A 15,479-nucleotide genomic window follows, 5' to 3' on the forward strand; every position below is an offset into this window, starting at 1 on the left:
ATTGAATTTAACATTTGTAATCTTGCAAATTGTATACCCTAAAACCTGTAATTTTCACTTCAGAGCATTTATAGGAAAACTACATGCTGCATGCACCATGGGGCATGTACAAGCAGTAGTGGTTGAATATTTGAGACATGGACACCAACCAGTCAGACCACCCAACTAATCAGAAACTGTACCAGCTATAACTAATGGGGTCTTACCGAAGCACAGCCACTGATGACCAAGTCTGTGTACAAGAAGGCTCATAGTTTTCACAGTAGCAAAAAATGACCCAAATGACCATTGATGGGAGTATGGTGATAATTACAGTATATTCATAGAACAGAATTCTGTACAACAAAAAATTTTTACAATTTCTGCATTAGCGTGTTAAAAATCTTAAACTATGAAGAATACTAAGTATTAAATTTACAAACAAAATCTGTGTTTAAATATACCAGTAAATCTTAAGGGAATGGGAAAAGCCAAAGTCACCTCTTAAGGAAAGTAAGGGGAGGAAGAGGAACACACGGGATCTCATCAGTATTATGTTCTATTTCTTGGGTGTTAGGTCATTCTTTTCCCCGCATTGGGCTCCTTGCTTGGGGAGCCTGGTTCTCCCAGGGGTAGTGGGTAGTGGCTTCTCCAGTTTATGTTTTATGCTCTGCTGCCTGCATATATGTTACTATATATATTCTTTTGTACATATCAAACATTCCATTTTTTAAAGTATGTATGCAACACCATTTATGTAAAATTGTATCCATATGTACACATAAAATATTTTTATTAAAGAGCTGGTTAATAAGATTGCAAAAATAAGCTTTAGAAGGTGCTACAAGAATACAAGAATGGCACAGTCTTGCGCTAGGTACTCAGATGATGGGCGGAAGGCTTAAGTTGGGTCTTAAAGGATGGATATAAGATAGAAAATTTAAATGAAGGTGAAGAAGAGCACCATATACGCCAGCTCAAAAAAGAAAGTTTAAGAGATGCTCTGAGAAAAGCAAGTATGTAAGTTTGGAGTAAAGAATTAGGTAGAACTGGGGAGATATATTTAGAATGAAAACAAACGTTTACTTAACTTTACAAGCGTTTACTAAGCATCAGTTACATCCCAGGCACCTGGCCAAGGGCTACAATGAGACCAAAATGAAAAGGTTCCTGAAGAATTTACAGCTTAGAACCGTAGATTCCATGAAATAGTGTAACACCACCGCTGCCACGGTATTCACACATTTCTTCGTTTAAGTGATTCTTCATCTGTTCATACAGTTATTTAACGTAGCAGTAACTTTGGGCATTACAATTGCTGCCGCAAAGTTAATTTCTGATTCTTTGTCCTCCTACTATTGACGTTTCTCTTCATTAAGTATCTACTAGTGTGTGTGTGCAAGGCGCCCCGCTTGGTGCTGTGGGGTGGAAAGGAGCTGGGAAGACCTGAAGTCCCAGCCCCACCGGGCCTCTCTGTCCAACGGAAGGGAAGGGAAAAGGCTCGAATACAATCCTGGCTTTGATAAACGTTCAAGAGGAAAGGGCTATATTAGGAGGCCAGAAGAGGTCTGGGAGGGTGGCGGCTTTATGGCAGGACCGGGCCCAGAGGGTCCGCACCGCCAGGTAGGTCGGCTGGCAGCAAGGTCTCCGCACGCACCAGCCTCGCGGGAGGGGGAGTACTCCAGCTGGAGCTGGGCGGGGGGAGCGCGGCGCGCGCAACCTCGGGTGGGCCCCGCCCCCGGCGGCGGTTCTGTGCGCTGATTGGCCTGCACGAGCTTCGCTCCCGGTTGGCGGGAGGTCTCCGAGCGGGTAGTGGCCGCTGTGGAGCGTGTGGCGAGCAACCGCCTGAGGCCTCATAGCGTCCGGGGGAGGCTGTCCCGCGGCCCGGCGCCCTCTCCGCAGCCCCAGGCTTTCTCAGGTATCTTCCGCTCGCGCCCTGTCTTCGGGCCTCGCCGGCCACCCTCCAGTTGCGGCTGCGCCTGGTCCCTCCATCCCTCTGGCAGCGGGCCCCGCCGCCCACCGTGTGTGAGGACTGGGTGGCGTTGCGGCCCCTTTCCTACGCGCTTCCGCTCGTGAGTCCCCTCAGGCTCCCTCGCCGCGACGGGAACACGCCCTCCCAGCGTGCGGGGCCTGGGCTCGGGAGAGGGGCGGGGGGCGTCCAGGTCGGAGTTGGGCGGCGAGGGGAGGCGGCTACGAGCGGTGGCGTGGGCGAGCCGGCGTGGTCTCCTCGGGAGCTCGCCGGTCCCCTCCGTCGTTCTGTGGGGGCTTCGCGAGCCCGTGCCCTCGCGCGGGAGGCCGCGGACCGGCGGCGCAACGGGAGCTACGGAGGGACGACGCGCTCGCACGTGCCGGGCGGTGGCCTCCCGCCGCGGGCCTGGACAACTTGCCGTCGGGCTCTCCCGGCGCGCGGCGTGGCAGAGAGGCCCGGGGGTGGGGGGCGGGGACGGCCCCGGCCAAAGTTATCCTCCGGGTGGGCCAGTGTCATTCTGCGTCCGCCCCTTCTCCTTCGGCCGCCTTCATCACGTCTTCTTGCCCAGGCGCCACGGCACCGTAGTCGCGGGATCTGAGCGGCTGCATCTCCGTGCTCCGCCCGAGCCCTTCTCCCGGTTTCGCGGTGCCCTTTCCTGCCCGGTCCAGCACGGCCGCAGACCAGCCAGCTTCGATTTTTAGAAAAGAAACTTGTGAAGTAATTGAACACTTGAAGACCGAAAAACCCATGCTTTGTCAAAATTGAGATTCTGCCTGTTAATTTTATTCTCTAACAAAAACGCGTTTTACAATACCTATGATCTCTGTCACCAATACAATTTTAACATTTAAATTATATTTATTACTGGAGATGAAATGCGGCTGTCATATTCTGACTCTTCTTTCCTTGAAAGGTACCGTTACCTATAAAAAAGATAAAATAATAGTACTGCTGTATTTGGAGTTTTTGCTAAGGGTTCAGCACTGTGTCCATATAGTTCCTTTGCTCATTAACCCTACTAAATGTGGATTATTAACAATATCTAATAATTTTTATTGAATACTAGTCTGTGCAGGTTCTAAGAAAACAGGTGTTTCTAGTATCATCATAAGTGAGGACACGGGTGTTCCCAGGATTTGAATAACCTAAGGTCACATAGCTAGACAGAATCCAGTCTTAGTAAAGGTCTATTCTCCAGTATTTTAGCATATACTCTCAACTGGCTCCTCCTTCCTTTCTGCCTTCAGGCACACTTAAGAATCCTGTCTCTCGGGGCACCGGGGCCGCTCACTCGGTTAAGCGGCTGCCTTCGGCTCAGGTCATGATCCCAGGGTCCTTGGATCAAAACCCCGCATTGGGCTCCTTGCTTGGGGAGCCTGGTTCTCCCTCTCCCTCTGCCTGCTGCTCCCCATGATGTGCTCTCTCTCTCTCCCTCTCTCTGTCAGATAAAGAAATAAAATCTTAAAAAAAAAAAAAAATCCTGTCTTTAAAAGAAAAATTCTCCTTTGATTATTGTCCCTTCTAGCTGCTGTTCATTTTCTTCTTTCCAATGATTGCCACATTTAGAAAAGGGGAGGAGCTTCACACCTCGTGCACATCCTTTTATAACACATCACCTGTCATCCTATTCAGTCTAGTTTCCATTTATTCCCACCACTTAATTGAAGTGTCTTGGTTTATTCACTAATGGGTTGGATTTCTAATCAGATATCAACCTATCGAAATGTCGGTGCTGTGTAATTTTACTAGACTGTAGCACCTAGAGCTTGGCTATGTCTAAAACTATTCTATAGGGGCACCTGGGTGGCTCAGTGGGTTAAGCCGCTGCCTTCGGCTCAGGTCATGATCTCAGGGTCCTGGGATCGAGTCCCACATCGGGCTCTCTGCTCAGCGGGGGGCCTGCTTCCCTTCCTCTCTATCTGCCTGCCTCTGTCTACTTGTAGTCTCTGTCTGTCAAATAAATAAATAAAATCTTTAAAAAAAATTTTTTTAAACTATTCTATAACCATTAGGTGATAAATTAAATTAGAAAAAAAATTAAAACATAAGAATAATGGAGATTTTATAATAGCCCCACGAAAACTTCCAGCAATTTTGCCAGAATATTTTTTTTCAATTTGCTATATTGTTTTTTAACAATTTAAGTTTTGTGGTTATGATAAGGAAAGATGCTATAGTCATTTCAATAAGGATTCTTTTCTAAGAATTATTTTAGAAAAACGGTGATAAACCCATCTTTCTCCCCTAAAACAATGGCTTATTTAACCACTAAGTCACAGTGTCACATGCATATTTACAATGCAAATGCTAGACTTAAATTTTTATAAAGCAAAAGCTCATAAGCTGGCTTTGTGTCTTGGCAAGATGACAGTGAGTAGTATTAGACTGCTTATCATGTGTCAAGTGTTTTACACATGACTTCATTTAATTTATTAAAAGTTTTTTAGTGGTTAAAGTATATGGGACTTTGGTGTCAAACAGTCCCAGATTCAAGTCCTAGTTTTACCACTCACTAAATATGTGTCCGTGGGCAATTTTCTTCTTCCCTAAGCCTCAAAGTTCTCATCTAGAAAATATGGATAAATAATGCCCATTTTATAGAAAAGTTCTGAGGATTAAGTGAGAAAATGCATTTAAAGCTTTTAGCACATTGTCTGGCACATATTAAGTGCTTAGTGTGAGACTATAATTATAAGGAAGTCAAGTTTTCCCTGCCTGCCCTGAAATGCCATTGGATATTGCTCTTAGATTTTTCATATAGCCACACGAGTCCCCAAATACTACTACTATTGTATGGTTCTGTGAGCCACCACCCCTACTACTCTTTATATTGCCCCCAGAGAAAAGAAATTATTTCAGTTGCTTATAGATTAACTGTGGTCTATTAAAAAAAATCCAAGATATCCTATTCAAGTGTGAATTCTGGTATGATTATTTTCATGTTGGTGGAGTCTATGTAAAAACTCATTAAAGGATTTTGCCATATGAGCATAGTTTCTTCTAGTTCCTCCTTCTTCCCTGTCTCTTAGCTTTTCCTGATATGGCTCATATATTTTTTTAAGAGTTTTTTTATTTATTTGAGAGAGCACATGAGAGAGGTACAAGCTGAGGGAGTGGCAGAGGGAAGGGAGAAGCAGGCTTCCCGCTGAACAGGCAGCCTGACACTGCCTGATCCCAGGACCCTGGGATCATGACCAGAGCCAAAGGCAGCTGCTTATCTGTCTGAGCCACCCCCTGAAATGGCTCATATTTTTTATTTGCCTTGCATTCTTTTCTTCTTGCCATGAGAACTCTATTCTCTCATTATATCTAAATAAAAAACAAAATTTAAAACTATCTAGGGGCACCTGGGTGGCTCAGTGGGTTAAACCTCTGCCTTCAGCCCAGGTCATGATCTCCGGGCCCTGGGATCGAGCCCCAAATTGGGGTCTCTGCTCCGCGAGGAGCCTGCTTTCCCCTCTCTCTGCATGCCTCTCTGCCTACTTGTGATCTCTCTCTCTCTCAAATAAATAAATAAAAATTAAATTAAATTAAATTAAACTAAACTAAACTAAACTATATCAAGGTGAAATTTGACCAGGAACATACCATTGATAGCTTCTATCCTTAAGCTCCTTCATAACTTTCCAGCCCAGTGTTTGCTGATTAACTTCAATGAATCTCTGTTTGGGGAATTTCACACAGTTCTTTCCCCATTTCCTCAATTTTTATTTGAAGTATCCCAACACATACATAAGGGTTTAGTGGAGTAGTATAAAGCTATACTGTGGACATATTTATTCGATTGACAGTATTTGCATTCTATTTCACAATATATCCATGGTTGTCCTAATATAACAAAACTATTTTAAGTTATTTACTTAATATTGAGTAAAACTTACCTCCTGGGAAATATACCATAGTTATTCTATATTCTGGTACATTCCATCCCCAAGCCTAGCCCCTTCACCCCAGTTTGAAAAGCCCAAATTTAATTCTTTCTATCTAGTTGTAAGGCTGCTCTTACTTTTAAAAAAAGATGCAGATGAGACCTCCAGTTGTCTCCCCAATGAGGTCAGTAGGAAAGAGCAGAGAGTTCTTACGCAAGTCTCAAGGTATAATTTATCACTCATTACTTTTTTTTTTTTTAAGATTTTATGTATTTATTTGACAGAGAGAGATTACAAGTAGGCAGAGAGAGAGAGGAGGAAGCAGGCTCCCCGCCGAGCAGAGAGCCCGATGCGGGACTCGATCCCAGGACCCTGAGATCATGACCTGAGCCGAAGGCAGCGGCTTAACCCACTGAGCCACCCAGGTGCCCACTCATTACTTTTTCTGTGGAGTTTGTAGCACCCCAACTCCATAATTGCCTTCAATTAGGTTGGCCCTTAGGATCTAAGAAGATAGATGAGGTGAGGGGAGGAGAGTGAAACAGAGTAAGGAGAAGCGATTATAGAACAATTGAATATAATTTCCTCTGCCTAGTTCATTATCTAGCACCTTGCTGTCTAATATGTAGCTGCTAGCTACATGTGGCTGTTGAGCAGTTGAAATGTGGATGGTGCAACTGAAGAATTTTTACTTTTAATTACTGGAGGAGTATAAAATATTTTTCACTTATACACTATTGTTTTGGTAGGACTACATTTCACTCTAACTGTTGGAAATTTAGCAGCTAAATTGAAATACACTGTACATGTAAATACATACCAGCTTTCAAAGAGTTGGTTTAAAAATAAAGTTTGTAAAATATCTCATTAATTTTTATATTGATTACACACTAAATTGATATTTTAGACATACTAGATTACATAAAATACTAAAATTCAGGCCATTTGCTTATTTATACTAATGGAATACAGCTTTAAAAAATAAAAAATTACATATGTGGCTCACATTATATTGGGCATTGCTGATCTAGCCCTACTATATCCAATCTTACTTTCCATTCCTTCCTTCAGCAGGGAAGTTTCTGAGGGTCAGGAAGGAGAATCTGTACCTAACTCCTTGAACACCAAGGGCGGCATGGCTGCCTGGGTCACTGTGAGTTATGGATTCAGAGGTTCTCATTAGGGTCTTAGAGTAGTTTCTTGCTTTGCCTATGCTTATCTCCATTTCCTATTCTATAAATACTTTGACCACAAAAGTAATACTAACTAGTAATTATGTGAACTGATTACCACCAAACATGGTAATGATTTTGCATATTGTTAAGTATTGATGAATTAACTTTGTTTCTAATTTTGTTGGATTATAACACTGTACATTCATGTACACTTATAATCAATCACTCAAATAATACGGTCATACACTTACAACTTTAAAAATTAGAGTGATCAATTTATGAGACTCCCTCAAAGCACAAATACCCTACATTTCTTTGTTAGGAATGTTTAAACTTTTCAGTAAATACCAATAAATGCTTGTTGAATAAGTGAATTGTGTAACATCAAGGAATTAACCAATAAAAAAATATTTTGTGTGGGACTGCTTTCAATATAAGACTTGATATGATAATAATTTAGTTCTGGAAATAGTTTGCCTTTTTCCATAAAAAATTTTAAGTGGCATATATAATAACTATATGGTAAAATTATGTCAATAGAAGCAGAATTTTAAAATACTAAGAAAAAAGAATACCACAAATAGATTATAGACTCGGCATAGTTCCTGTAATTAATTTTCAAATTTGGTTTTGGGGTCCCTAGCCATCAAAGAAAAATGGTATACAGGATCTTACTGTTGGGAAGAGAAGGTATATCAATTACGCAAAGAAAGCATAGCATTTCTTAGCACTGAATTCTAAAAGCAATTTCTTACATGGGTCACTATCACAAATAACATTTTAGTAGCAAGTTCAGTAACACTTTATATGAATGCATCTGTAATGTCATCTGATTAGTTGTTTTTATATAGAAATGAACAAGAGTGTGGTAAATAATTATATGTTTTATTTTTACAGGAACCTTGGGAAACCAAAATGAGACATAATCAACTGTGTTGTGAGACACCACCTACTGTCACTGTTCATGTAAAATCAGGGTCAAATAGATCACATCAGCCTAAAAAACCCATTAATCTGAAGCGTCCTATTTTTAAAGATAATTGGCCAGCATCTGAAAAAAATGCACATAATAGCAACAAGTCTAAACGCCCCAAAGGACCCTGTCTCGTTATACAGCGTCAGGAAATGACTGCTTTCTTTAAGTTATTTGGTAGGTTTAAAATATTTTAATAGGGGTAATTGTAAAGTACTTAAAACTGAGAGAATATAAAGGTCTACTTTACTGTTTTCATAATAATCAAAGAGGATGTTATTTTCTATGTCATTTGTGTCTCCAGCCAGTTTGTTTTTGTTTTACTTAGGTCGTTTTTGTTTTTGTTTTAATGCTGGGTTTTTGTTATTTTGGATTGCTTTTGGTTTAGAAGTTCAGACTCATCTAGCTTCTGGACTACTTAAATCCAAGTGTCAAATGTGAATTCTGGGCAATTCAAGTTCATATTATGAGTTTTGTGTGACCTAAGTAAAATAGCTACATGAAGTCTCAGATGAACCAATTGACCCAGTTTGATTAGGCCTGAGGTGTTTCCCAGAATTATCAGTGCTAAAACTGAGCAAAGTGGGAAGATTGGTCAACCTCAAGAAGCTTCAGTATTATATATAGGGAATATATTTTTTTAAATATTTTATTTTTATTTAAGTATTCTCTTCACCCAACATGGGGCTCGAATTCATTCTCCAAGATCAAGAGTTGCATGTTCTTTCAACTGAACTAGCCAGGCACTTCACATAAGAGGATCTTGTTAAAAATTATGCTTTATCATCATACTCATGTAATGAAATTGAGTTTAAATTTATTTGCTCAGATCACGAGACAATACTACTTGTTGACAAATTTCTTAAAAAAGAAATTTCTTTATATTACTTCTATTAGCCAAGGAAGGGAAGATTTTTTAAGGTAAGGTAGTAAGGTATACAGATTAAATAGTAGAATAGATGAATCTGGTTAATATCTGTAGGAATGAAGCAAGTCAAGTAGATACCATAGTCTATTAGATCCAGGTGACAGGCAGAAGTGTATAAGATAGTTGGGGACAAGAGTGTTTGCCCTACTCAGAAGACAAAAATCTTCAGAAAGAAAGGAAGAAAGGAAGGTGGGCAAGCTGGTTAAGATTTTAAAGAAAAGCAAAACAGAAGAAAAATATAAATAGAAAAATGTTGAACTACCAGAATATTCCCTGTCAGGATCTAGAATGTTGTTAATATAAATTTCCCTTTCTCTTTAAGACTGGTGCAAAACCATTACCCACAAACGTTTTTATTATTCGTAACTGATCATGAGAAATAAGAGAAAATACCTGGCTCTACTGTAAGTAATCTAAGAAATAGTTGGGGGCCTGGTTGGCTCAGTCAGTAGAGCATGCAACTAACTCTTGATCTTGGGGTCGTGAGTTAGAGCCCCATGTTGGGCTTAGAGTTCACTTTTAAAAAATGAAATTAAGAAGAAATTAATTAGTCTAAGAAAATGGTACTTATTCCTGGAATTTCCATATATTTGAGCATATTGATATTTCTAGGATGTAAAAATGAGTATAAAGAAGTATGTTTTGTTTGTTATTTAACTTAAAATGAAGGGGGTGAATGGGAAAAAGCAGATTTTCTCAGATTATATTCCGACAGCTACTCATATATTTAGGGAATATATGTTTTAGCCTTTTAAAATTGAGTGTTTCTGACCTAATTTTGCATATTTTTAAAAGTATTTTTGTTAATCTTTTGTCATAATACTGTTTTTCCAAAATTACATGTTAATTATGAATAGGTAATAAATTATGAATCTTCTTTATATAGACATTTTCACTGGTATTTAGATAATAGATAATTGGGCAGAGATAAATAGGAGATGAAAAGAAGAATTCAAAACTAAAAATACCCTGAGATCTAATAGGAGAAAGTAGTAGAAAGAATAAAACAAGTAATATTCATTAAGACATTATTTACTAAAGACTGAGTTATCTTTTGTCAGATTCCATTTCCACCAGTAAAGATAGATTTTGGGAAGTCATAAAGTGCTAATCTAGAGTTACCCAAGACATCTTTCTCAAAGAGCTATTGGGCAGCAAGAAATCAAACACTTCTAACACTTCCCCTCCAGTCTGAGCAAATCAGATGGGAAACCCAAGAGTAAAGTAGTAGCTTTTCATACAGTGCTTGCCATGTTTACCAAAGAAATGCAAACTACATTTTAGACAACACTGGTCGGGCCATTTTTGTTTGCTTTCTAAGCACCATTTATAATCCTCTATCTAGAATTTAATTCTTCAAAAGGATTCTGTTTTTAAAAGACAAGTCATAGCTATCTTTTGTTGTAGATGATGATTTAATTCAAGATTTCTTGTGGATGGACTGCTGCTGTAAAATTGCAGACAAGGTAAATTTGTTAACAGTGTAATCGTTAATCAGCATTATTATGTTACTAGACCATCAGAACTTTAAAAAAGCCTTATAAGAATTTTTAATCATATTAATTAAGGTTAGAAAAAGAACCTGCATTACTCCCTCAAAGTGAAGCCCTTACACATTAATTTTTGAAATTTTTGAAATTTTGAAATTTTTAAAATTAGCATATGTCAGAGATTTACTTTATACTTGAGGAATTGTAGAATATTACTGATGAGATTTAAATGGCCTTAAGTCCATATTTGTTCGGTTGGAAATAAGAATGAGTATAGACTTAATACATTTTGATCAGAATTACTGCCTTTTTTAAAGCTGTAGAGAAAGAATATTTTGATATTCATTCCACTAAGGAAGTCTGTTATACATTCTGATATTTTGTAGGTAACTTAGATAAAACAAATCCCAGTAATTTCAAGGAGTAAAATTAGTTTATGTTCTTTAAGAACCAGTGTTTCATAAGAGATCATCATGATGCTAACTTACATATATAGGGACCATGATATTTCTATAGTCTTTAGATTTAGCTGAACAGTTATGATTTCAGCTTTGTAAATGCCATCTTAGACCAAGTAGTCATATCAGAAAATTCATTGTGACTCACATCACACTTAATTTTAATGTAACAACCAATGGGAAAGGGATGAATGGAAGACTAGCTTATGATTAAATACTTACTAAGTTAATACTGATGTAAACTTTTATTTCAAGCTTAAGGTAGCAAAGATAAAATTAGAGTTTGTTTTTTTAATTTCTAATTTTGGAAATTTAATTTTGGAAAATTTCAAACATATATATCTTGAGGTAGAGAAAATAGAACAAAGACCCTCCATGTGCCCATCATGTAGCTACTATGATCATCAGCTCATGGCTCTGCTTGTTTCCTACAATCCTTCCCAGAACTGGATTATTTTGAAGCAAATCTCAGACATCCTAATATCTTGTCCATAAATTTTTCAAGATGATGTATTTCTAGAAAATGAAATCCTTTTAAACATATTCACAAAGTCACTAATATTTTTTAAAAATTAGCAGTAATGTCTTCATATAAAATATCTATGTAGATGTGCATGTGGAGTTGTAGAGTTTTCAACAGTTAAGTGCATTACAGTAATTAAAGTTGCTGGACAGCAGGGGGCAGTGCTTTTAAAGTAACTAACTGGCATACCATATCAACACTATTTCAAGAGTTCTCTACTGAAAGTACCTTGAAAATTTGGAATAATCTTTGTAGTCAATCCTATGAAGACAGGATAAATAGGTATTTTATGAGAGGGAATCTAATACATCGGTACTATAAGTTGTTTTTAATTTGGATAGATAGGACCTGGCATAGTGTCCTAATACCAGCCTAGATACTTCTTTCTAATAACAAATTTAAAACACTGTTTTCCAATGAAAATAGAGCCATGTATTCTAATTTCTGGTTAGAAGTTATTTTTAAAAGGTAATTTTAAAAAGTGAGTATATGAAATTGCTAAGAGAGTAGATCCTAAGTGTTTTTAACAAACAGGAAAAAAGGTATATGAGGTGATGGATGTGTTGATTTACTTGACTTTGGTATTCATTTCATAATGTATATGTATATCAAATCATCACATTGTAAACTTTAAATATATACAACTTTGTCAGTTATACCTCAATTTAAAAATTGCCACCCTTCGATCAGTCATTCAGTCAACGAATAAATAAAAAGTATGGATGTCTGCAGTTAAGGAGTCAGGAAAAAGTTTTTGTATAGATATATGCATCAAGCCAATGTGGCAACATACTAACGATTGGTGAATCTATGCAAAGGATATATGGTTATTTGTTTTATTATTATTTCAACTTGTCTATGGATTTGAGATTTAAGGTAGGAAAAAATTGGCTTTCTGTACCCCTGGGGATAAAAATATATGTTTATATAAAAAATAAAAAATTAAAAAATTAAAAAATAAAAGAAAGCAGAGTATGTAACACCAAAAAAATAAAAAAATAAAAATAAAAGCCTTCCTTCCATTTAAAAAAAAAATTGGCTTTTAGTTAAAAAAATATTGGCAATAATAAAATTTAGGAGTTCTTCCTAATCTTAATCATGATAAATGGTTCAGAACTATTTCTCACCATGTACATGGACTACAGAAGTCAAAAAGTAAGGACCCAAATAAGTAGGGAATTCTGTAATAAAAATAAGTCATGCTTTATTGTTTTTAGCTTATTATTCATCTCAAAGATAACTATTTTAAAGCCATTTTACTTATGAAAGCAAAACATTAATATTAACTTTTACTTTTTTCCTTATAGTATCTTTTGGCTATGACCTTTGTTTATTTCAAGAGAGCTAAATTTACTATAAATGAGCATACCAGGATAAATTTCTTTATTGCTCTGTAAGTATGCTTTCTTCTAAGTGATTTTTGTGGTTCTTATTTGTAATATAAGTGATACCTTATTTATTTATTTATTTATTTATTTATTTTTTAAAGATTTTATTTATTTATTTGACAGAGAGAGATCACAAGTAGGCAGAGAGGCAAGCAGAGAGAGAGAGAGAGAGAGAGAGAGAGGAGGAAGCAGGCTCCCTGCTGAGCAGAGAGCCCGATGCGGGACTCGATCCCAGGACCCTGAGATCATGACCTGAGCCGAAGGCAGCGGCTTAACCCACTGAGCCACCCAGGCGCCCGTGATACCTTATTTAAAACACACTGTTTTGGGGCAGTAGCTGGCTTGGTTGATAGAACATGCAACTCTTGATCTCTGGGTTGTGAGTTTGGGTACCACATTGGGCATAGAGCCTACTTAAAGAAATAACTAAATAAAGTTAACATTGTAACTCATAAAAAAATAAACAGAGGCTTTTTAAAACCTGATACATATCTTTGAACAGGCCCTTTATATATAGAAGACATACTTTTTTACTTCAATAGGATATTTTTATGTTCTTTTCACTGATCTTATCCTGCAAGATGCCTAAGTATTCCACTTAAGTTTGTTTTTTACCTTTTACGTTTTTCAGAGTGCTCCATATAAATTATCCCAAATTTTCCTCTTTTGAATTTAGTTATGTTTTAAAAACAAAAATAGTCTCTTTGAAATTTCCAGTAAATTTATAGTTAAAATCATCATTGTCCTTTTACATTAAACAGCTTGTGGAAATGCTGTAGACATACTAATTGTAGATTTATGTCTATAACATAGAAGTTATTCATATCTGATACCTTTAGAAATGACTTAACTCTTTTACTTAAGACACTGAACTTTGACCAAGGAATATGGTTTGTTTTCCAGTTCTTCCATTGACTTTGTATTAGACAGTTCATACTAACTTTGTAGTCTATTAAATGGTTTTAATAACATGGCTTTCTGATCTATAGGTCAGAATTCTACTAGAAGCAATGTAATTTAAGAAAATCAATCTCAATCTCAAAATGTTTTCTACCTAAATATAATACTACAGTTGGAAATGTGTGATATAATTAAAAGGACTTAACTAGTGAACTACATGTGAATACTTAAGGTGAATAGCACAACTGTTAGCACTGATGAGTGAGTTTTAATTCAAAGTCTTTAACTCAGACTCCAAGTGGGAATAGGACTTGAAGAAACTGATCTCTTCTTGTGTTCAGAAGACATACTTCCCCAAGTGTGAGGAAAAATGAACTCTATAACATTTGGTGATGATTGCTAAATTGTGGGGATATAACAGTACTAGCTAATACTGAATGCTATATGTAAGATATCCCAAAAATGATTTTTATAAGCTCCTTGAATCTCCTCTATGAAATACATTATCTAATTATTTTACAGATAGGGAAGTTGAGACTTAGGAAGATAAGTACTTTCTAATCTCACAAAAGTTAGTAGTGGCAGAGCTCGGGTGCAAATTCAGGTGTGACTTGCCAATGACCAAATTCAGTGATTATTCACTGTTTACATATCTCTTTAGTATTATATCTGTATGTTGATGCAATATCTATTTTGTAGTTTTTCCCCACCTGAAAATTAAAAGCAAACCAGAAGAAGCTTTAGTTTTAATTCTTACCAGATTCCTGAAATTGGATTTGTTTGATGTTTTAGTAATCTTATAACCAGTAAAGCACTGTGTCCGTTTACACTATGTAATAGTATATGCAGTTGCATTTTATATTGCATAATAAGTTCCATGTTAAAAATAACATGGATTATTAATTTCCATTTTTTATCTAATCATAATTTTTATATAGCATGACTTAATAGTTCTCAGTAAATATTTTCTCAGTTAGCCACAGTTCTACTCGAGTTCTTTTCCCTTCTATGTATTCTTACAACACTCTGAACTTTTATTGTCATGATTCCATATTCTATTGTACAGTTATTTGTTTCACACATAGCTGCCTCTTTTACTTGACTATAGGCTTCTTAAAGGCAAGGAATGTGTATCTTTTTTGGGTTTTTTTTTTTTTTGCATCCTTAACATATGGATGTTCTTAATTCTTTATTTGGATAAACATAATTAACTATTATACCAAAAAAAAAAAAATGGACTCTGCTCCAAGAAAATCTACTTCAAATTAGAAGACAACTTACATGTATAAAATACAGATATTTTATCACATTGAGCCTGAAAAATTGTTAATCTAGAATAGAATTACAATGTAGACAGGATTTCATAGAACCATAGTACATTATAGATAGTCTATGTTTTGCTTAGTCAATAAGCATGAAAGGGGCCAACCTCTGGCTTCTATCTACCCTTGAATAAGAACTCTCAGGGATACTAAAATAAGGAATTACTTTATGTAATTTCAGAAGACATGTTTTGACTCATATAACTGAATGGGTTTAACAATGAAGTGCTTTATATTAAGATAATATATAATTTTTGAAGGGAGGATAAAGTAATATGTTGGTGTGAATTTTATATTAAAGTAACTAAATTGAATATGTATATAGTTTTTGTTGAAGGACATAAGTGTATATACAATTAAAAGTAAGTCTTCCTCATATCAAGACCTCAAGATCCTTCCTCAAGGATAATTAACATTTCATATGTATCTGTCTAGAAATAATTTTCTATACATGAACTAGTATATATATCACCCAAATAGAAGTGTACTATATACTTTTGTGCCT

The 15,479-nt window shown here is 36.8% G+C and overlaps 1 protein-coding gene across 7 annotated transcripts in view; it reads left to right on the forward strand.

Annotated features, from left to right (window-relative positions):
- Positions 1 to 712: 712 nt before the first annotated feature.
- The window catches only part of SPDYA (speedy/RINGO cell cycle regulator family member A), a gene marked incomplete at its 3' end in the record, with an annotated part of 32,496 nt that continues 17,729 nt past the window's right edge, over positions 713 to 15,479 (forward strand). For 3 of the 7 annotated variants that reach the window (XM_082745181.1, XM_082745182.1, XM_082745183.1), the window contains exons 1-4: positions 719 to 1,897; positions 7,890 to 8,142; positions 10,301 to 10,359; positions 12,672 to 12,757. In XM_082745181.1, the coding sequence (XP_082601307.1) occupies positions 7,908 to 8,142; positions 10,301 to 10,359; positions 12,672 to 12,757 (380 nt within the window). In that variant the 5' untranslated portion in view covers positions 719 to 1,897; positions 7,890 to 7,907. Of the gene's footprint in view, positions 1,898 to 2,360; positions 2,862 to 7,889; positions 8,143 to 10,300; positions 10,360 to 12,671; positions 12,758 to 15,479 lie in introns of those variants that run through there. The other 4 variants (XM_082745177.1, XM_082745178.1, XM_082745180.1 and 1 more) reach the window with 4 other exon arrangements.

This window comes from Mustela nivalis (assembly GCF_964662115.1).
Source record: "Mustela nivalis genome assembly, chromosome: 8".
NCBI lineage: Eukaryota > Metazoa > Chordata > Mammalia > Carnivora > Mustelidae > Mustela > Mustela nivalis.